Genomic DNA, 18,690 nt, shown 5'->3' on the forward strand with positions numbered 1-18,690 from the left:
AGACGACTACGTAAAGATACCCATGACCAAACCGCATCATATATACAACCATAAAGAGCCACCAACGGCTCATAAATGGTAGCATCTAAATCTATCTCCATTGAGTGGTGGTGGTGACCTAGCCACGATGTCCACTAGACCACCATATCTTGCCACGTGTTAGTGCCTAGCAAGTCCGTCCAGTGTGAACTGACCGTCCAGTGTGAACCGACCAACCAAAGACCAACTGTAAAGTCCAAACTGTACTAACTGTCTTGTGAAAGTGACACTGTAGCCTGCTAGAGACTCAACCTTGTACTTGGAGGGCCAGGAGACCTATCTGCATAGGTGTGAGCACGCTCTAAAAGTGTTTTGTTGTGCATTAGGAACACTGATCAACTGGAGAAAGACAATGGCTTTCTGGGTTTGCAGTGCTCCTACGCCTGATTCGTCGCCAGGTGAGGGCTTCAGGTGGATCCCCCCAGGGACTCCAATACGATATCGGGGTTGTCAGGTTGGCTTGGACTTGTCCCCTGAGTAGCAGACTGCTCCCCTCCTCATGTCCATTAGGAGGAAGTTGCTGCATTGGAGTTTGGCATGGCTCTCTTTGGTAGGCGGAGGCGTAGTGGCCAACTAGGTATTGGCTACTATGTGGTACATCACGTGTTGCTGGATCTTCTCAAGCTATTGTATCAGCGAGGTGGAGAGGCTGATCAGGAACTTTCTTTGGTCAGGGCGCGACACCCAGCTCGCTCGGGCCAAAATAGCCTGGCAGGTCATCACCTTACTATGTTCTTAGAGGGGTCTGGGGATCATCGACCCAGCACAGTAGAGCAGAGCCCTTTTTGGGAAGTTTGTGGTCATCCAGGGGAGGATCCCTGGAAGGAGTTGTTGCTTCACCGGCTTCAAGCTTGAGTGCCTCATGTGGGAGGCCCTTGGAGCCCTTTCATCAAGTAGATTTCTACAGAGATGCGCAGAGTTGGTCTAAGCAGGAGGTTGGAGGACCGTTTTGCTACAAGCTTGCTTAGGTCCTCGGAGTAGTTTAGGAGTGACCTAGAGCAGCATCAACCCACTTGCACGGAGGAGCACTGGAGACAGCCCCTTGTTTGGAACCCCATGGTCAGCACTCAGAGAGGCCACTTGGTTGGTAGTAGGCCTTGAGTTTCTTGGCGTCCCATGGCAGAGGGTCCAGCACGCACTCTCGGTGACTAGATTCAGTTTTCAGGTTTGTCCGAGGAGGCTCACAGCATCCAGCTACGAGGCATGAGAAGGGTGTAGAGCATGTGTTTGGACATTAAAAAGGCTCTACCAGCTGAGTGGCTCACCCGTCTAGAGATAGCAGCTCCGAGATGGATGGGGGCCTTCACGCGACATTGCTCGGAGTCGGTACCCCACATGTTCTTTGAGATTCAGGGAGAGGGTTGCCTTCATAGAGTCTCAATAGAAGCTCCACAGGTTGCAGAGTGTTGCTTTTAGAGGATACGAGTTTTGGGCATTTGGGGAGGACCCGTGTCATAGATCCTGACCCTGCAGATCTTGAGACAGGCCACTAGTGACTCTAGGCTTGGGAGAGCTACCCTCTGGCACGAAAGCAGTGGGACCCTGGAGAGTGTTTCTGGAGAGACCACTTCTCTTCAGCCGATCACCCTGGGATCCCATTCTTTCAGTACACAATTCGATTGACGTGCCACATACTAGCAGCACGGAGGGAGGCTCGTCTTGCTGTAGCACTTCATTGGCAGGAGGAGGGTCTCACACTTGAGTTCCTGTCAGGTTTTTGGGAGCGGTTGTGGGATTCTAGACAGCCGAGGAGAGTCACTTTGTTCCAGTGGCTTGTTGCACACAGAGCTACAGCAGTTGGGAGTTGGCTAGTACACGATGGCTTTTCGGTAGCCTGTGGCCATCCTTTGGAGAGTCAACGACACTGTCTGTGGGATTGCCCCTTGGCACAATTGGTTTGGCTTCGGGTTCTTCCGCTGATGCCTGCTCTTTCCACAGCTCGACAGTATACTTGGGGTGCTGCAGTCATGTCCACTCTCACGGGCCCTTCGCTCCATTTTGAGCTGCCTTCCAACAGGTGGATGATAGTGATTCAAGGCGGTCGACCTACACTTGACCTTGCCACAAAGCTTACCCCCCAGGAGTGGTGCAGCGAGAGAGAGGTGTGTTGGAAGCTCGTCTGTGGCCTGCCACTCTGGTTCATTTGGTGGGCCCGCTGCTTTCGCATCTTTGAGGCTCGCCCTGTCCCACCGGCAGAGACTGTTCGTGATTTTTGGTTGGAGCTGATTCACCATCTCAAGGGCCAGTTTGAGAGACTCGAGGGCAGCTCCGATCGCATGCGGGAGCGCAGAGAGGCTTTCTTGCAACTCTGGCGCCCAGGGACTTTCTTTACCATGGTCCAAGGTGCACCCAAATGGCACTACCATCCACTTGTGTGGCTCTTTCCTCCTCCCATCTCGTGATTTAGCCCCATTGTACATATTTTGTTCTTTTACTGGGAGAGTTTCCCTTGTTGTTGATGTAGACCTCTCTAGTAGAGGTGGTTGTAGCCCTATGGGCAGTTTTATTAACTAATGGAAGGATCTTTTTCTTGGGAAAAAAAAACATCAGGAAAAAATGTAAGGATTGCCTAAGTGAAATCTTGAATGAGATCCGCATCATGCTGATGGAACATTCAAAAATTGCGTTGATGCCACAAAGACCATAGAGCCCAAAATCTGACCCATGTGAAGAGAATTATTTGTGCAAAAATGTCGAGGGAAAGAGGAGGCGCATACATGCTGATATGCGGTCAAGGAAGGCCGTGGTGAAGCGACAATCCCAAAGCAGGTGTCTGCTAGTCTCATCACAGGTTGAACATCTAACACAACGAGAATAGCTGATGTGACGCGCACTAAGGAGAGTTCCAACAGGGAGAACTCCTATCAAGCAGTGCCATAGAAACAAATGTTCCTTCAGAGGCAAATGGCTCTTCCAAAGTGCAGTAAGAGCCTTTCTCCACCATTGATCAGATTTATGGAAAAGACCATATCGCACTACAATGGTCAGCCAGCCAAGACTCATGCGAAAGAGAAGCCTAAATGTTGGCGGAAATGGCAACAAAAGGTGTGTCTCATAAAGTCCGATTCAATGTACGGCATCCATTGGCTAGTGGCGGAATGGGCAGGAACAGCTAGCATGTGCTCAAGCGCGCTCCAAATATGGCGATAATGCACGCCCAAACCAAAGCATGCAACTGTCTAAGAGAAACTAAGCATATTCCAAGACGAGTTAACCACACCATGCACCGTGCATATGCCTCAACAAGAAAGGAAGTATGCCTGGCGTGGTGACTGGTCAACAAAAGCAAGGGAGAATAACATAATCCAATGAATGCATTCCAAGCGTAGCGAATTCTCATCTGGTTGTTTTCTGCCATGCCATGAAAGATGATCTATAAGGGCTTTCCAAGCAAGAAGTAAACTAGAGGTAACCGAGCAACCAGGAATATGACCAATCATCTTGATCTCCCATAGAGAGGTCTGCCAATGACCAAAGGCGGAAGTGGTAACATGCTGACATAATGACGCAATCATGACTATCCATGGCTGAGAGTGTTGCGCAAGAGTAGGTAATAGCATGGCCTTCCTTGCAAGAGCATGGCAGCGAAGGTATAAAATATTCAGTCCCCCCAAAACACTTCCGAAAGCAAAATTTCTCCAATGATAACAAACGGAGCCCTTTCTTTTGGGAGTTAGTGCACCACAAATGAGATAAAATATCAGACACAAGCGATGTGAGGCGAGGACAAGGCCAATGCAACAACGGCAAGTAGAACTGGACACATGCCATCATGATGCTCTGGACCATATGGAGCCGAACATGTAACGGTGATGTGGACAGTTTTCAATATTGCAATTTAACATTTAGGCGTTGCATAACCCAATCCACTTGCTGAGTATTGGTTCCTTCCAGCCAATAAGATACCCCAAGTGTCTGACAATCACATGCGGATCAAGAGTATCTCCAGGCCACAATAGATGATGCCAGTCACGGGCATTAAGAGGCAGGAGTTTGGATTTTCGAAAATTGATCAAGGCTTGCTGCAAGCCCAAACGTATCTAGTGCATGTATAATCTCTCACAAGTCATCCTGGGTTTTACGAGGAGTCATTGGCATAGTCCTGTCCAATAAATTCATCTTCAGAGGGTAATTGCAGCCCGTGAAGATGACCAAGCGAAGTCAAGTGATCCAAATACAACAACAAGGGGTGAGTGGCAATGGAATACAATCTAAGTGGCTAAGGGTTTGGTTCGTCATCTCACCATCAAGAAGCCAGAGGAGATACTATGGGCATAGAGGAAACATATTACATTGGCCATATTAGGACCGAATCCAAGGGCCTGCATTGTGTCCGCAATGAAAGCCCAGTGTACCATATCAAAGGCCTTCTCAACATCTACCTGCATCATGAGTACATCTTGCTGGGTATATTTGCATACTCATTCCAATTAAGACATTAGCTAAATTATCCATGATTCAGACGAGGGATGAAGCCATATTGAGCCAGATGGATACTAGCAGGAAGATGCTCCTTGATGCGATATAAAATCTTCTTAGCCAATAGTTTGTATGTGACCAGCATAAGAGTGATCGGCTGCCAATGAGAAAACTGCTCAGAAAGCTCCTGTTGGGGGAATAATTTCAGCAAGCCTTCTTTTTAAGATAACGGCATTTTTGCTTAGTCCAACAACATTCATCATGTAGAGTAAAGGCTCTTTAAGGGCTCCCTAAAGAGAAATGAAATGATATATTAACGTCTTCAAAAGGCCAAAATGACCTATGAGACCATCAGATACAAAGTGGTGAATCTAATACAATGTCTGAAGTACAAGTACAAAAAATACTGAAAGTAAAAATGAAAACTGAAATGAAGTGTGAAATGTGAAATGTGAAAATGTAGAATAGGCCCTCAATGACAATCTGGGTGTCGTGCTAGAATGCCTCTGATCCTCTGCTGGAGTCTCCGTCGATGTAGTGTGCTCCTGTGTCTCGGTCGTGGTCGTCTTGATCTCCCGAGCTCAATCGTCCTGTCAATGAGGATGCCTCTGGTATGAATGCGGGTACAACCCTGTGCTGGTGGTTGGTCTCTTGCCTCCCTCGATCCAAAGAAATCTGTGATCTGTCTCTGCGACTGTCGTACTCCATGTCTCCCCAACAGACTGTCTCTATGTCGGTGTAGCTCAAGTAGATATAAGCCAAGGCATCTCTGGTCCTGATACCTCATGACTCTATCTAGGGGTCCAAAACCCTCCCTGAATAAGCAATGGAAGCGCCCTCGTATCTCATAATACACAGTGCAGTGGCATATGTAGTGTAGCTCTGTCTCTGGCTCTCTGCCGCATAGTTGACATATCCTAGACTCTGGTGGTATCCCTCTGAATCTACCCGTCTCAATCTCCAGCTGGTGTGAGGATGTGCGAATCTGACCAATAGCACATCGCAGACCATGAGATAAATGAGTGTCCATGTAGTTCGGATGAGTCACAAACCCATCCCCTGAAAGTTGGAGAAGGTGCTCTTTGTAGAAAGCCATCTTCGTGCCCAACTCCTGTATCGGCTCTACCCATGTTCTCCTGGTGTCCAACTGTATAAGATCCTGACGAATGAGTCTAGTGATCTCCGTCCGTGTGACTGGCAGGGAGGGTGCATCTAGGGAATACTGAAAGGGAGGCAATCTATCCATGCTGAGACCATGCCTCTGAAACCATGAGGTCATCTGTGCATACCAACATGATGCATCTCCCTGCATCGCTAACTGTCTAGAGGACTCAAGAGCCAGTCTAGTATATCTACCTCTATGTGTATCCCATAGACTGTGCATAAAGGACATTGATCTGGTAAGAGCCTCAATCTCTATAGGAGGGGCGGCTACCTCCGCTCGAATAATCGCATGTGGTACAGAGGCCTTGGCTCTAATCATCCGGGATATCATAAATACCAAGGGTTTCTCCATGTTTCTCCAACTGTCATGATTCACAGATGGTCCCCAAACTTGGACCCCATAAAGCATAGCTGAAGCAACCAAAGTATCAAAGAGCCATAGTTTTGTTCGTGGTTCTTGAAACTGAACCTGCGAACACATCCTCTCTAGCCCTCCTAATGCCGCATAGGCTCTGGATAGTCTAGTCTCTGCTGCTCTCCTCAGGGTAAACCTCGGTCCCCTGAATACCACCCCGAGATATGTATATTCATCTGTGTACTCCACAGTGTCCTGGTCATATACGAGTGTAGGTGCCGATCTCTTGACCCACTGTGGTGTGGTGTTAAACACCATAACCTTGGTTTTACCAAGGTTCACAGACAGTCCACTATCCTCTGCAAAGTTGTGCAATGCATCCAAATGTCTTTGCATGCCCTCTGGCGACTCTGACATTAACACAATATCATCAGCATATAATAATAAAGGGATCCATGTCCCTGCCAGCTGAGCGCCTCTGTCACCCTCTCTGTCAATGTAGTCAGAGACCTCATCTACATACATACCAAAAAGTGAAGGGGACAAAGGACACCCCTGTTTCACTCCAATAGTGGAATGAACAATGTCAGAAATCCCCTCAGGAGTGCGTCCTTGGCCAGTCACTGAGCCGTATAAAGCCATGATCCCCCATATGATCTCTGTGGGTACTCCCAACTTCAGTAGCCTGTGCATCAATCTGGCCCTCGGCACTGTGTCAAATGCCTTGCGGAAGTCCACAAAGCAACAATACATCCGTCTCCCATGTGCTCGACCCTCCTCAATAATGGCTCTGAGTGTAAGAATATGGTCCAAAGTGGAGAAACCCCTCCTGAATCCAGCCTGCCCTGCTGCTCGTATGCCCTCATTTTCTGCCCATTTACTCAGTTGCTGTTCAAGAATGGATGAATACAGCCGTGCCAATGTGTGCCCTATCATAATAGTACGGTAGTTCCCTGGTACCGTGGGGTCCCCTGCCTTGAAAAGAGGTACAATAGTAGATAATCTCCAGGACTCGGGTAGTCCCTCACACATGACACGGTTAAACAACCGCGCAAGAACCTCTGACAGTAAATCTCTAGCATGTATCAAGTGCTCTGCCACCAAACCATCATGATCATATGTTCTCCTAGTCCTCATCCTGTCAATGGCGTTCTTCACCATCTCAGTGGTAAAGAAGGTACTAGTGGCTGGACATGGCTCTAGAGGGTCTGGTAATGGTGGTTGCCCAGGTACTGTATATAATGATGTTGCATGACCCCAAATCTCGGGAGAGGTAATCACTAGAGGAGGTGAGTGCTCATGGAAGAGACGCCAGGCCTCACCTGAATCTCGGCTCAAAAAGAGATGATACAAATCACGTTCCATCTGGGCTAAAAAGGCCCGCTTCTTCTGTCGCACTAAAGGCCGAAGGGCAATCCGAGACTGTCTATATGTAATGACTCCAAGTATAGGCTCGCTCTGAATCTGAACTCTCATCTCTCTGAACTCTTCATCATACCAACTATTCTGAGGCATGTTCCCAGAACGTCTTCTCTGATCTGGTTGAGTGTGTGGGTATGCCTCTGCTGCTGCCCCATGCAAGATCTCCGTCAATAAAGTGGTGATCTCCTCCACTGTATATACAGGCTCGGCTGCCCCCATCCGTTTGTAAATCTCTTCCACATAAACTGAATCTGTCTTTGGTGTAAAAGTATACCGTGTGTGTGCAATCCTCCGTGGTGTCTGAGAGTCACTATACTGAAAAGAGACTGAAAAAGTCAGGAGAGCATGGTCCACTGCTACTCCAACAGGCCTAGGGCCCACACTGAGATCTTGAATATGAGAGATGAAGCTCGGTGAAGTCATGACATAGTCCACTGTACTGGCCCCATGTCTGTGTGGAAAGCATGTGAATCCCCCAAACAAAGGAAAAATATCTAGACCATTAAGTATGGCCAGACCATGCGTAGTTGTCATCTCCATGAGATATCTCCCATACTCTGTGTGCTCTTTATCCTGTGAGTGTCTGTCAAGTCCCATCTCCGATATATCCATCTCTCTAAGCATCTCCTCCGAGGTATCATAAAATACCGTTTGGGAGTCGGCCGTCCTGGCATTAAAGTCTCCCAAGAGAATGATATCTCCATCTCTAGAGAACTCCCATATGTCATCATCAAGTATAGAGAAAGGGGATTGCCCTCTAAGTGAGGTATAGACTGATGTGCTAGGGGGAAAGCAACATATAGCAATGTATAAGAATCTGCCTATCTCAGCTCTCAGTCTCACCCACATGTATCTCGCCTGGACATCTCTCCGGACAATCTGTAATAGCGGCTGCAACTCTTCCTTGAATAAGACTGCTACCCCTCCTGAACCTCGACTTCCATGCTGGGATCTAGCATCTGGCCGACAAGCTGTCTCCCATAAATAGCCAGTCACACTTGGCATCAACTGTCCAGATTTTTGATGTGTCTCCGAGTAAAAGACAATGTCTCTATCTCTGAAGCTATCTTCAAAGGCACCCACATCCAGCCTATATGATCCATTACAATTCCATGCCGCCATCCGGAGTGTGGTCCCATATGTCTCGCACCGTCATGCTGTGCGTTTTTCCAAAACCACTACTTTCCCTCCTCTGTAAAAGGCAATTTTTCCCTTCTCCCTTGCTGCCTTGATCTCTGGCATCAACTCTTGCATATGTGCTATTTGTGCTAAAGTAAGGTCATCCCCCATAAATATTCCAGTTTTCTTAAGTGCTGGTCTCTTCTTCAAGAATTCCTTTCTTGTTTCCAAACTCGGGAAACGCAAAATAAGTGCTTTCTCTTTGACGTTTCCCTTCTCATCCACTCCCTTCTTTCCTACTCTCCAAGCACCTGTGTGCATAGGTTCCGGGATGCCCATGCGCTGCAAGAGTTTCTTCACTTCGTCTTCTACATTTTCTGTGTCTTTGATACCAATAATACGCACATGGAGGGCTCTAGTCCTCCTCTTCTGTTCCTCCTCAATGGTCATATTGATGATGGTAGAAGTTTGTGCGGCTTCTGGCATCCGGGCCTTCCCTTTCTTTGCACCTTCGATCCATTTTTCTGCTTCATCAACTTTCTCCTGTGTTTTAACAAGGTGCTCCGCCCATGAGGAAGCCTCTTTCGAGTTTTGTTCTTCTCCTTCGCGCAGAGTTTTCACCTGCTCCTTAATATCTTCGAGATCCTTTAACATCGAGGGCTGATTTCCCCCTTCCGTTTTGGGCATAATTTTGCAAGCTGCAAGTTCCCCTTTAAGCTCTGCAATCACTGCATCTTTTTCCTTCATGCATTTTTCCATATTGGTTTTCCAAGATTCAAAGCTTGTAATTGCCTCATCCAACTTTTTCTACATAATACATTCCATTACATTCACTTCTGCACGCATTAGAGCCTGCATCTCCCCTTTCACCGATAAATACATCTCATCATGCCTACCAAGCATCACTTTATCTAATTCTTTCCTCATATCTGCATACATAGAATTCTTATAACTATCTGCGTTTGCGTACATCTCTTTCTTGATGTCATCTCTCATAAAGCTGAGCTCAGATTTAATCATCACTTGAACCCTTTCCATCATTAAATCATCTTGGACTCTAACGGTTTTCCCTGCTCGCAGTGAGCTTGGTGAGAGTATACTATCTCTGTTCCTCCGCTTGAAAGTCGCTTTCATATTTTGTGGGGTGGTGATTCGTGAAGCCACTTGCATCACCATTCTCGACTGGTTGGTCCATCAACGGAGGTCTCGCCTCCGCCCTGGTTGGCCTCGCCCTAGTCACCAAGTACTCGCCCCCGTCCTGGCTGACTCCTCGCCCCTAGCCCTGGCAGGCTGGTCTCGTCCCGCCCTCCTAACACAGGACCAGTAGCTTGCCCAAGCCTAGCAGCTCGTCCTTGATCAGGTTCAGCGGACCCTCGTCCAGCAGAGAGAGAGCTCGCCCCCTCGTCCCTCGTCCAGCAGGTTGGCAACACGACTGCTCGCCCTCGCCTCAGTCAGCTCGCCTTCACCCGCGATCCTCGCCAAGAGCCTGCTCGCCCTCGCCCTCGCCCTGAGCCAGCTCATCCCTCAGTGAAAATTCCAGTGAGCCAGCCCATCTTAACAAGGGGAATGCCATCGGCCGAGGGCAATTAATGCCGAGTGCAATTCATTTTCAGTTAAATCCACCTCCATTGCTTGTGCATCTTACTGAAGGCCATCTATAATGGAAAGACTGCCTTCAGTAAAAGAACAATCAAGACCTTATTACTTTTGAGGCTTAGTGATTAAACCTATTATCATGTTGTTTCTCTGCTTTGTTGTAGAACGAGGGAGCTCAATGAGATGTTGGTTTCTTTTCTTTTAAGAAAAAAGACTCCTGAGACTTTTTAATGTATTTCACGCCAAACACTAAGAGCTTGAAAGCTTTAAATAATATGTGGATGCAAATCCAGGCAGAGCGGGATCAGTTACAGCTCAAGATTGAGTATCTCAAAAATGGGAAGACTTTAGATGACTCGAAGATAAATGAGGTGAGCTGGTGATTTAGAGTTGTCAATGATGTCTCAAAGTAGTTAAATGTTGACTGTGATAAACCCGCTTACATGGAGTTGATTACAGGACATTGGCGTACTTAAGTCACATCTTGCCCGTATTCAAGAGTTGGAGGCGAAATTGCAACACGCACAAAGGCCGCAGTACCCTGACTTGAATCGTTCGAGTAACCAGGAGATTTGTTTGAACCCTTTGCATGACACTTTCTTGATGTCTACACAATGCATGGATCTTGGGAGTGAAACCTCCGATACACTGAAAGGAAGAAGTTTGCCAAGCTCAGGTAAGTCCAGACATTCAGGAAAATGTTACTATTGGTGAAGTTATCTTTTTTATCTTGAAATCTACAGCTTGGGCAAGTCAAATTGAATGAACTAAAGAATGAACTTGAACATTGTAGGCGTGTTTTGATGTTATGATAGTCTTTGTGCTAGTAAGATTTTGTTTCTTGAAAAGAGGTTTCTTGGCTGCCATATTTGAAGTGGATTCTATCATAGTAGAGGCCGAAACAAGTTTTTTTGACCTGCCGTACAAGGAAATTGGGACCACAGTCGATGAGAAAAGATTTGAAACATCGTTATCAGGCAGTAAGCTAACCAAGCAGAGTTAACAGAAAACCCATCAAGTGGTGTGGATGACAAAGTTTGTAAAGAGTTGTAGAAAACAGGCAGAAGAAATGAAAGGACAGGAGTGAAAAACTCTGAAACTCTTTCAAAAGAAGGGGATAGTTTTACTTTTGCACTCCAATTTTCCATAACCTCCTAGGGCTGGTTCCGCTTGGTGACCCTCAAGCTACAACAAGGTATTGATACCTTTAGGGACGCCTCCGTATGGGGAAAATATGCTTTAGGTACATTACAATACACCTGACCAAGCAAAATAGGTTACATAGAGCCTCGTGGATTTGCAGAGCATGCTACTTTTGACAGATAGAGGTAGGGTATGGACCTTTCTTTTTGGAGAATGGTCTTACTGTTATAGCTAGATTTCCTGGACATATTCTAGAATCTGTAGCACACATGCAAAACATTAACAGGCATTGTCTTGATAAGTACACATTATTGCCAAGGGAGATTGCATGGTTGCCAATTTAGGTGGTCCTTCATCTGTTTCTATGCGAGCTGTTGTTATTAACTATGGAAGGTTGTATATGCATGAGATTCAAGAAGCAGTCCAACAGGCAAAACAAGCATGTGAATTTTCACTGTTATGCTCAACAAAGGCCTCTTTCAGAGAGCCGCAAGATTTTTTGTTGCAGGCAAAGAATGTTATTATGCTCAATGATCAATGTAAATTGCAAAATGGATGACTTGCTCTCTTCAAATAAAGGGTGCTCCTCTATATAATTTGCAAGAATTGGCTGACAGTGCTAGACTCTATTTTTTTTCTCTTTTTCACACTATTTCGAAGGTCTCTTTGGATGATTTGGAGTCTCGTCGTGCTTCTCTATATGGTTTGCAAGAATTGGCTGACAGTGCTAGACTCTATTTTTCTTCTCTTTTTCCTACTACTTTGAAGGTCTCTTTAGATGATTTGGTGTCTCGTTGTGAACTTTTGCAATTTGTGCAACCTATTATCTCTCCTGGGGATGCTATTGTGTTAGAAGAACCTTTACATAAGAGGAATATAGAGAAGCCTTGTGTTTGATGAGTAAATGGGGTTTGACATTAAAATTTTTTGTGTTTCTTTCTGTGCCCTTTTGGAAAAACTGATTTTGTTTATGAGCAATAAAGCATGTGGAAGATGAATGTATGCCAGTTTCTTAGAAGCACCCCGAGAAGCATCTATGTGAATCGTTTTCGGATTGGCGACCTATCACTCTCATGCAAGTTATTTATAAGCTGGTTACTAAGATGTTGGCTAATAGAATTAAGGATTTCTTATATGATGGATTGCATCCTGCTCAATATGGTTTCATTCCTTCTAGGTAAACTAATGATAATCTAGCCAATGCATATATAGGCATGGAATATGCCAAATACACTAAATAGGATGTTCTAGTGCTTCAAGTTGATGTTGAGAAAGCCTTTGATACTGTTAGGTGGGATTACATTGCCATGACCATGGCATAATTAGATTTTGGATTGAGATTGCAGCATGTAGTTTATTGGCTTTACCATGATAGTGATGCTTCCTTGATACTTGGCTCCCAGCTTACTGATAGATGGGATTTACAAAGATTTTTTAGGCAAGGCTTCCCTTTGAGTGCCTTACTTTATGCTATGGCTACACATCCTTTGCTTACATATTTGGATCCTTTGTTGACCTTTGGTGCACTACATGATTGTAATTGCGAGATGGTAAATCATATGTAGCTCAAACTTATGCTGATGATTCCTTTTTTATGCCCTGCAATATGCAACTAGATGTACAGAGGCATTCACTCTTTGTTACGTTTGTGGCATGTTTATTGAAACGGTTTCTCAGCTTTTATGGAATTGTATTGCCTCTCACATCACATACCAGGGCTCCTTCGAGCTCGTTTCCCTTCTATATCTTTTGGGAAATTTTTTTGGTTGTTTGGTATTCTTGCTCCTGCTTTGAGACTAGAGATTTTTTTGATTGGCTTTGGTATTGGGCCATGTGGACGATTTGGCAGTCAAGAAATCAGTCTGTTTTTGGTGAGTCACCGATTCAGACCTTTTCCTTTTTCAGAGATTCTTTGCACGAGTCTCTTTATGATTGTCTTTCTCTATAGGAGATTGACGATCATTGTATGCCCTTTTCTTTGACGTGTTTTGATCATGCCTTTGCTCACTATGAACTTAGGCATTTCTTGTATGTGATATACTCAGTGGGTTTTTCTCCTTTTGTGGTTTCCTAGTAGTAATTCAAAAGTGATTTACCAAAGAAAAAAGGAGTGTGTATGTGTTGCATACTTTCGATAGTCAAGTAACATGTGTGTTGCATACTTTTGATAGTGATCTAACATTCTTCAGGAGTTTTCCTCGTTCTGGGGTTTCCCATCAATCATAAAATATATATTTACTTAAACATATGTATATGTGTGTGTGTGTGTGTTTTGGGGGGGAAGACTAGGCATCCCTCCTCACACTTTACACCTTAGCCCTGGAGTCAGGAGTGATATGGGCATTGGGAACACTTAGCGACCTCTCGTAATGGTATATATGGAGGGTTTGGTGCTTTGGTAAATTTGAAAGGCAATTGATGCCTCCCTTTATGACCCTCTTAAGATCTGTGGTTCACACCCTACAGAGCTAGTATGTATGGCCTATGAGAAACATACATTATCCGAGTTACGACCAGTTGTTATTGTGCTAATTCTTTCTATCTTTTGTGGTGCGTATGCCCTATCAACTACCTCATTTTTGCGCTAATTTTTCCGATTTAATGCTTCTTTTAGTGCTAGGCTTCATTATGGCTAAGTCTGCCCTTGATCTCCGGAGTCATGACAGAAACTCAGTACATTGAATTTTGTGTTGATGTATGCTTGTGTGTGTGTGTGTGTGTGTGTGTGTGTGTTGTGTCTGGTGTTTGGGAGCATATGTTAGTACCTAGTTCTACACCCACTGTTGGGCCCTGACGACGTTAATGGGGATATCGTGGTATTTAGTCAATACTATGCATGATGGAGCTGGGTTATATTGTCTTGTGGGTGACCACCATGGGTCTATACCTAGCACTTTCCTTAAAGGGTGAATCTGGGCTTATCCTGGATTCATCTAGGTATATAAGAAACATATATAGATGGCAACATGTTTTCATCAGATACTTGGCGGGTTTGTCTCTTCCGTTTGATAGAGAGGGGCTCACTTTAGTATCAATAGATGCTTACAAGTTCCTGGTGTGGCTTTTTGTAGCGCGGATAATGTGTCGTGCTCTCTACAGTGTGGGTGTCCCCAGTGCAATGTGCGTGACAATCTCACTCAAACAAATGAAACCTCTCTCAAACAGAACGAAACACAGAAACAACGGATAACAACACAGAAACAATGGATAACAACAGAGACACAACAGTGGACCAGAACATGTGGACTCGACTAGCTCCAAGAACCTTGTACAGACTCTGGCGTGGCAGCACACTCCGCTCCAGCCCAGGACTCACAGGTACAAATGGGTGTCGAGGCTCAGATGTGCAGGGATGGTGAAGCAGTGCTCTGTGTAAGACTCTCTAGACGACTACGTGCAAGATAAGATAGAACTATCCCAAAACGACTACTGATATGTACAACCATAGGAGCCACCAACGGCCCATAAATGTCCAGCCAGCTAAGTCTATCTCCAAACTGAGTGGTGGTGGTGACCTGGCCACGACGTCCACTAGACCACCGTAGGTACCCTGCCACGTGTCACTCCCAACCAAAGGGTCCGTCCAGTGTGAACCAGACCAACTGTAGCTAACTGTCCAACTGCCTGTCCTGTGAAGTGACACTGTAGCAGGCTACAGGTTGCCCGCCACAAGACTGGTCACCGTCTCGGTGAGCCAAAACTGAATGAAACTGGTGAGCCAAAACTGAATGAAACTGCAAAAGTAACTATATGTACTATGAAAGATGAGGTAAGAGCACAGTCCTGTCACCCAAGGGAAAGGGTCGTCCCCACTGCTGCTCCAGAAGCTTCCGGCTCGGGAGGAGCCATCAGATCAATAGTGTAACCATGCGGTTGCTGTCCTGTGCTTTGCATACCTTGATTTCCTGTGGTTGTACCAGCCATCTGCTGCACAGCGGATGGGAGTACCTGCCCTGAAGTGAACTCCGGACGCCTAGTAACGCAACCATGGCGGTGTGCACCAGTAGCACCATCACAGCAAGGAACACTCTGGCTCTGCATGTGTGGCATCGGGATCTGAGACTCTTGTTGAGTGAAGTACTGGACCTGGGGCTGTGGGTAGTGTCCCATGAACTGCTGAGAGGGCTAAGAGGGACCTGCTGGGTAGTGTCCCATGAACTGCTGAGATTGCTGAGAGGGACCTGCTGGGTAGTGTCCCATGAACTGCTGAGAGGGCTGAGAGGGACCTGCTGGCGCTGCAAAGGTGGTTGGACTCTGGACCTGTATCCCTGGCCTAGTCCATCCATATCCCACAGTAGCCTGGGTAGGCCTGTTATCATACATAAGCATTTCTTGAAATCCTTGCACCTGTGCTTTGAGGTCATCAATGATTCTCGACTTTATCTTCAATGCCTGTTGTAGTGCAAAAATCGTTGCATCTCGATCTGCGATGGCACTCTCGGCAACTCGCAGGGATCCCTCCATAGCTGCGTATGTGGCGGAGTGATGCTGGTGGGTTGCAGCTAGCTGCTCCACGCCTAGCTCGATGGTGGCAATAGCAGCTCTGGAGTCCTGAAGCAACTTCTCTGAAAGCTGAAATAGAGAAGTGGAGTCGGTCCTACCTGAAGATCCCTCAGATGGATGTGATGCTGGAGGGCGCACATGAGGCATTGCGGGCGAGCTAAAAGTAGGTGCAGATGGTGGCACAACCGGCGAGCTAGAAGTAGGGACACTCGGTGTAGAAGGTGCTTCAGAGATTGTTGTTGTAGGTGGAGCGAGTGATATGTTGACCGGTGTATGAGTGAAGATGGGAGAAGAAGGAAGAGGATCCTGTATGGGTGAAGTGACCATCCTCACTTGAGGAGCGGCAGTAGACACTGGTGTCGGCACAGCAGAACCAGGTGTAGCAGTGGACGTATGACGCTGAAGATGTACCCTAGTCTGTTGTCTCTCAGAAACTGGCAAGGAGAGTAGAGACTTCACTGTATCCTTCATCACTTTCGCCTTGATCTTCTTTTTCTTGGTGACTGTGGGGTCTACTTGCATGCTCACGGGTTTCCTTTTCCCTTTCGAGGTTCCCTGTTCCTCATCCACTTCATTTATGTTGATAGGTATGTTTATGATCCATGCCAAGAGAGGCGCCGCAAAACATCTAAAAGTTAACTGCACAGACTGCACTTGGGCCCGAAATCTTTTAGCCCTAGACTGCAGAGAGCTGAAGAGAATTTGGTGGAATCCACATGGGATAGTGTGGATTAAACAGTATAGCCCGTCGCAGTGGGAGAATGTAGTGAGAATATCTGTTTGTACCTTGTCTTCTTTGGCATCCCGAGCCAGAAAGTAATACCTGAAGATTGCGAGAAGCCGTCTGTTTCACTCATAATTTGGGTGATCCGAGCTCAATAGCTCTTTACATGCTTGAATCGTCGCGTCCTTGGGCAACAAAGAGAAAGTGCGAGTAGTAGACTTCACAGCTGGAAAGTTGGTCATACCCATGGCATGGCCAAGCCTTGTAGCTGTTAGCTTGTGGCCCCGGACCTTTGGAAAGTTTTTCAGCATTTGATGTATCAGTTCTGCTGGAATAGTATCAGGTAGATTTGCATCAGCCAATTCTGTGAGACCCAGAGTCCTTAGCTGAGCAGTCGAAAGCACCTCACTGAGAGATGGTCAAGGTTGCTGCATTTGAAAATGTAATGAAAATGCTGTGCGATTTTTTGAAGAAGCAGGCCTCTTGATCTCATGAGTGATAATTTGCGGCTTTTCTTTTTTCTGAGCCACCTTTGATTGTTCCTCTGGATCACTGGAAGCACCTGACTCTGAATTTACATCTACATCTGAATCCTCAAATGCTGCTGATTCTGCTTTGTAGCTTTCATCACTTGGGTCACTGGAGGTAAAGTCATCTATGTCATGGCTGCTGCCGCTTGCAGATACTTCATCTGCCTCGCTCTCTGATTGTTCAACCCGAGCTTTTCTCCTCGTCATCTCTACCTTTTTCTTGCTACCCCTGCCAAGGTGAGGTCTGATGACAAACAGAGCCGCTGAGTAGCCAATGGAAAAGTAGCAGGATGCAGGCAATTTAGATTTCTCCGGCTACTCGTTAGGCTGGGCGAGTAATTTAAGGTAGGGTAAATTCGAACCAGGCGAAAGAGGGCGGTTAGGGCGAGAGGGTGCTGGGAGAGGGTAGGGGGCGAGAGGGGAGGAGAGGAGAGGGTAGGGGGCGAGGATAAGGACGAGAGGGGGATAGGGGCGAGAGAAGTGCGGGAGAGGGTAGGGGCGAGATGTTGGATAGGGGCGAGAGGGGAGGATAGGAGAGGGTAGGGGGCGAGGGGTGAGGATAGGGACGAGAGGGGTGTGGGAGAGGGTAGGGGTCGAGTTTTAGGATAGGGGCGAGAGGGGGTGTAAGAGAGGGTAGGGGGCGAGTTTTAGGATAGGGGCGAGAGGGGAGGATAGGAGAGGGTAGGGGGCGAGAGGTGAGGGTAGGGGCGAGAGAGGAGGATAGGAGAGGGTAGGGGGCGAGAGGTGAGGGTAGGGGCGAGAGGTGAGGGTAGGGGCGAGAGAGGAGGATAGGAGAGGGTAGGGGGCGAGAGGTGAGGGTAGGGGCGAGAGAGGGGGGATAGGGGCGAGAGGGGGTGTATGAGAGGGTAGGGGGCGAGTTTTAGGATAGGGGCGAGAGGAGAGGGTAGGGAGCGAGGTTATAGGGTAGGGGCGAGAGGGGAAGCTGGGAGAGGGTAGGGGCTAGAGGGGTTTAAGTAAGGGTAGGAGGCAGTAGGTAGGGGCGAGGGGTTGGGAGACTAGGGTTTATTAAGGTCTAATGGGAGTTAGCACAACAGTAGCAAAGTGCTAGCAGATACAAAGATAGGATAATTTTGAGCAGGTACGAAGAGAGGACTCAGATAAAGAAGGGTATTAAGGCTTGCACTGATCATTAGTAGCCAGCTTTGGAGCACCAAAGAGTACTTTCCCCCTTTCTTTCTTTCTGCAGCAAAGCTGAAAGTTTATTTGCACCAAAGGTTTTTTTTTTTTTTTTTGCGGCAATTGGAATCAAAAGTTCTTTGCCAAAACTCTGCCATATTCTCTATATAGACAGCCTCAATCGTCGTCTAAGCAGTCGTCTAAGCAGAATGCCCAAGTAGATTCCATTTTTTTCAACTGAACAAAAAAAAACACTCTGACTAGAAGCTTGACTGATAGCAGCAGTTTGGAAGGACCTTAATATTTGACTGCAAATAACACTTAGGATAGAAACAATTAGAGGAGCGACTGAACTGTTGAAGTTCCGATAATATTCAATTACCAGGAGGACTGAGTGGAGAAAAGATATCTTAGAGGAGAGGTGGAAACTTACCAACATAGCAAAAACTGAGATAGTAACAGAACATCTATTCTGGTGGAAAGCTAGAGGGGAGGAGAGAAATGGGCCATCGAACCTACAGATGGCGGAAAGTTGCATA

The 18,690-nt window shown here is 46.6% G+C and overlaps 1 protein-coding gene across 7 annotated transcripts in view; it reads left to right on the forward strand.

Moving 5' to 3' along the window:
* Positions 1-18,690, forward strand: part of LOC147426649 (kinesin-like protein KIN-4A) — a 241,381-nt gene that overhangs the window by 133,285 nt on the left and 89,406 nt on the right. For all 7 annotated transcript variants that reach the window (XM_086497867.1, XM_086497868.1, XM_086497870.1 and 4 more), the window contains 2 exons: positions 10,408-10,485; positions 10,574-10,790. In XM_086497867.1, coding sequence (XP_086353993.1) covers positions 10,408-10,485; positions 10,574-10,790 — 295 coding nt within the window. The remainder of the gene's footprint in view (positions 1-10,407; positions 10,486-10,573; positions 10,791-18,690) is intronic.

Source organism: Adiantum capillus-veneris, chromosome 24 (genome assembly GCF_014529385.1).
Source record: "Adiantum capillus-veneris isolate H3 chromosome 24, ASM1452938v2, whole genome shotgun sequence".
Classification (NCBI taxonomy): domain Eukaryota; kingdom Viridiplantae; phylum Streptophyta; class Polypodiopsida; order Polypodiales; family Pteridaceae; genus Adiantum; species Adiantum capillus-veneris.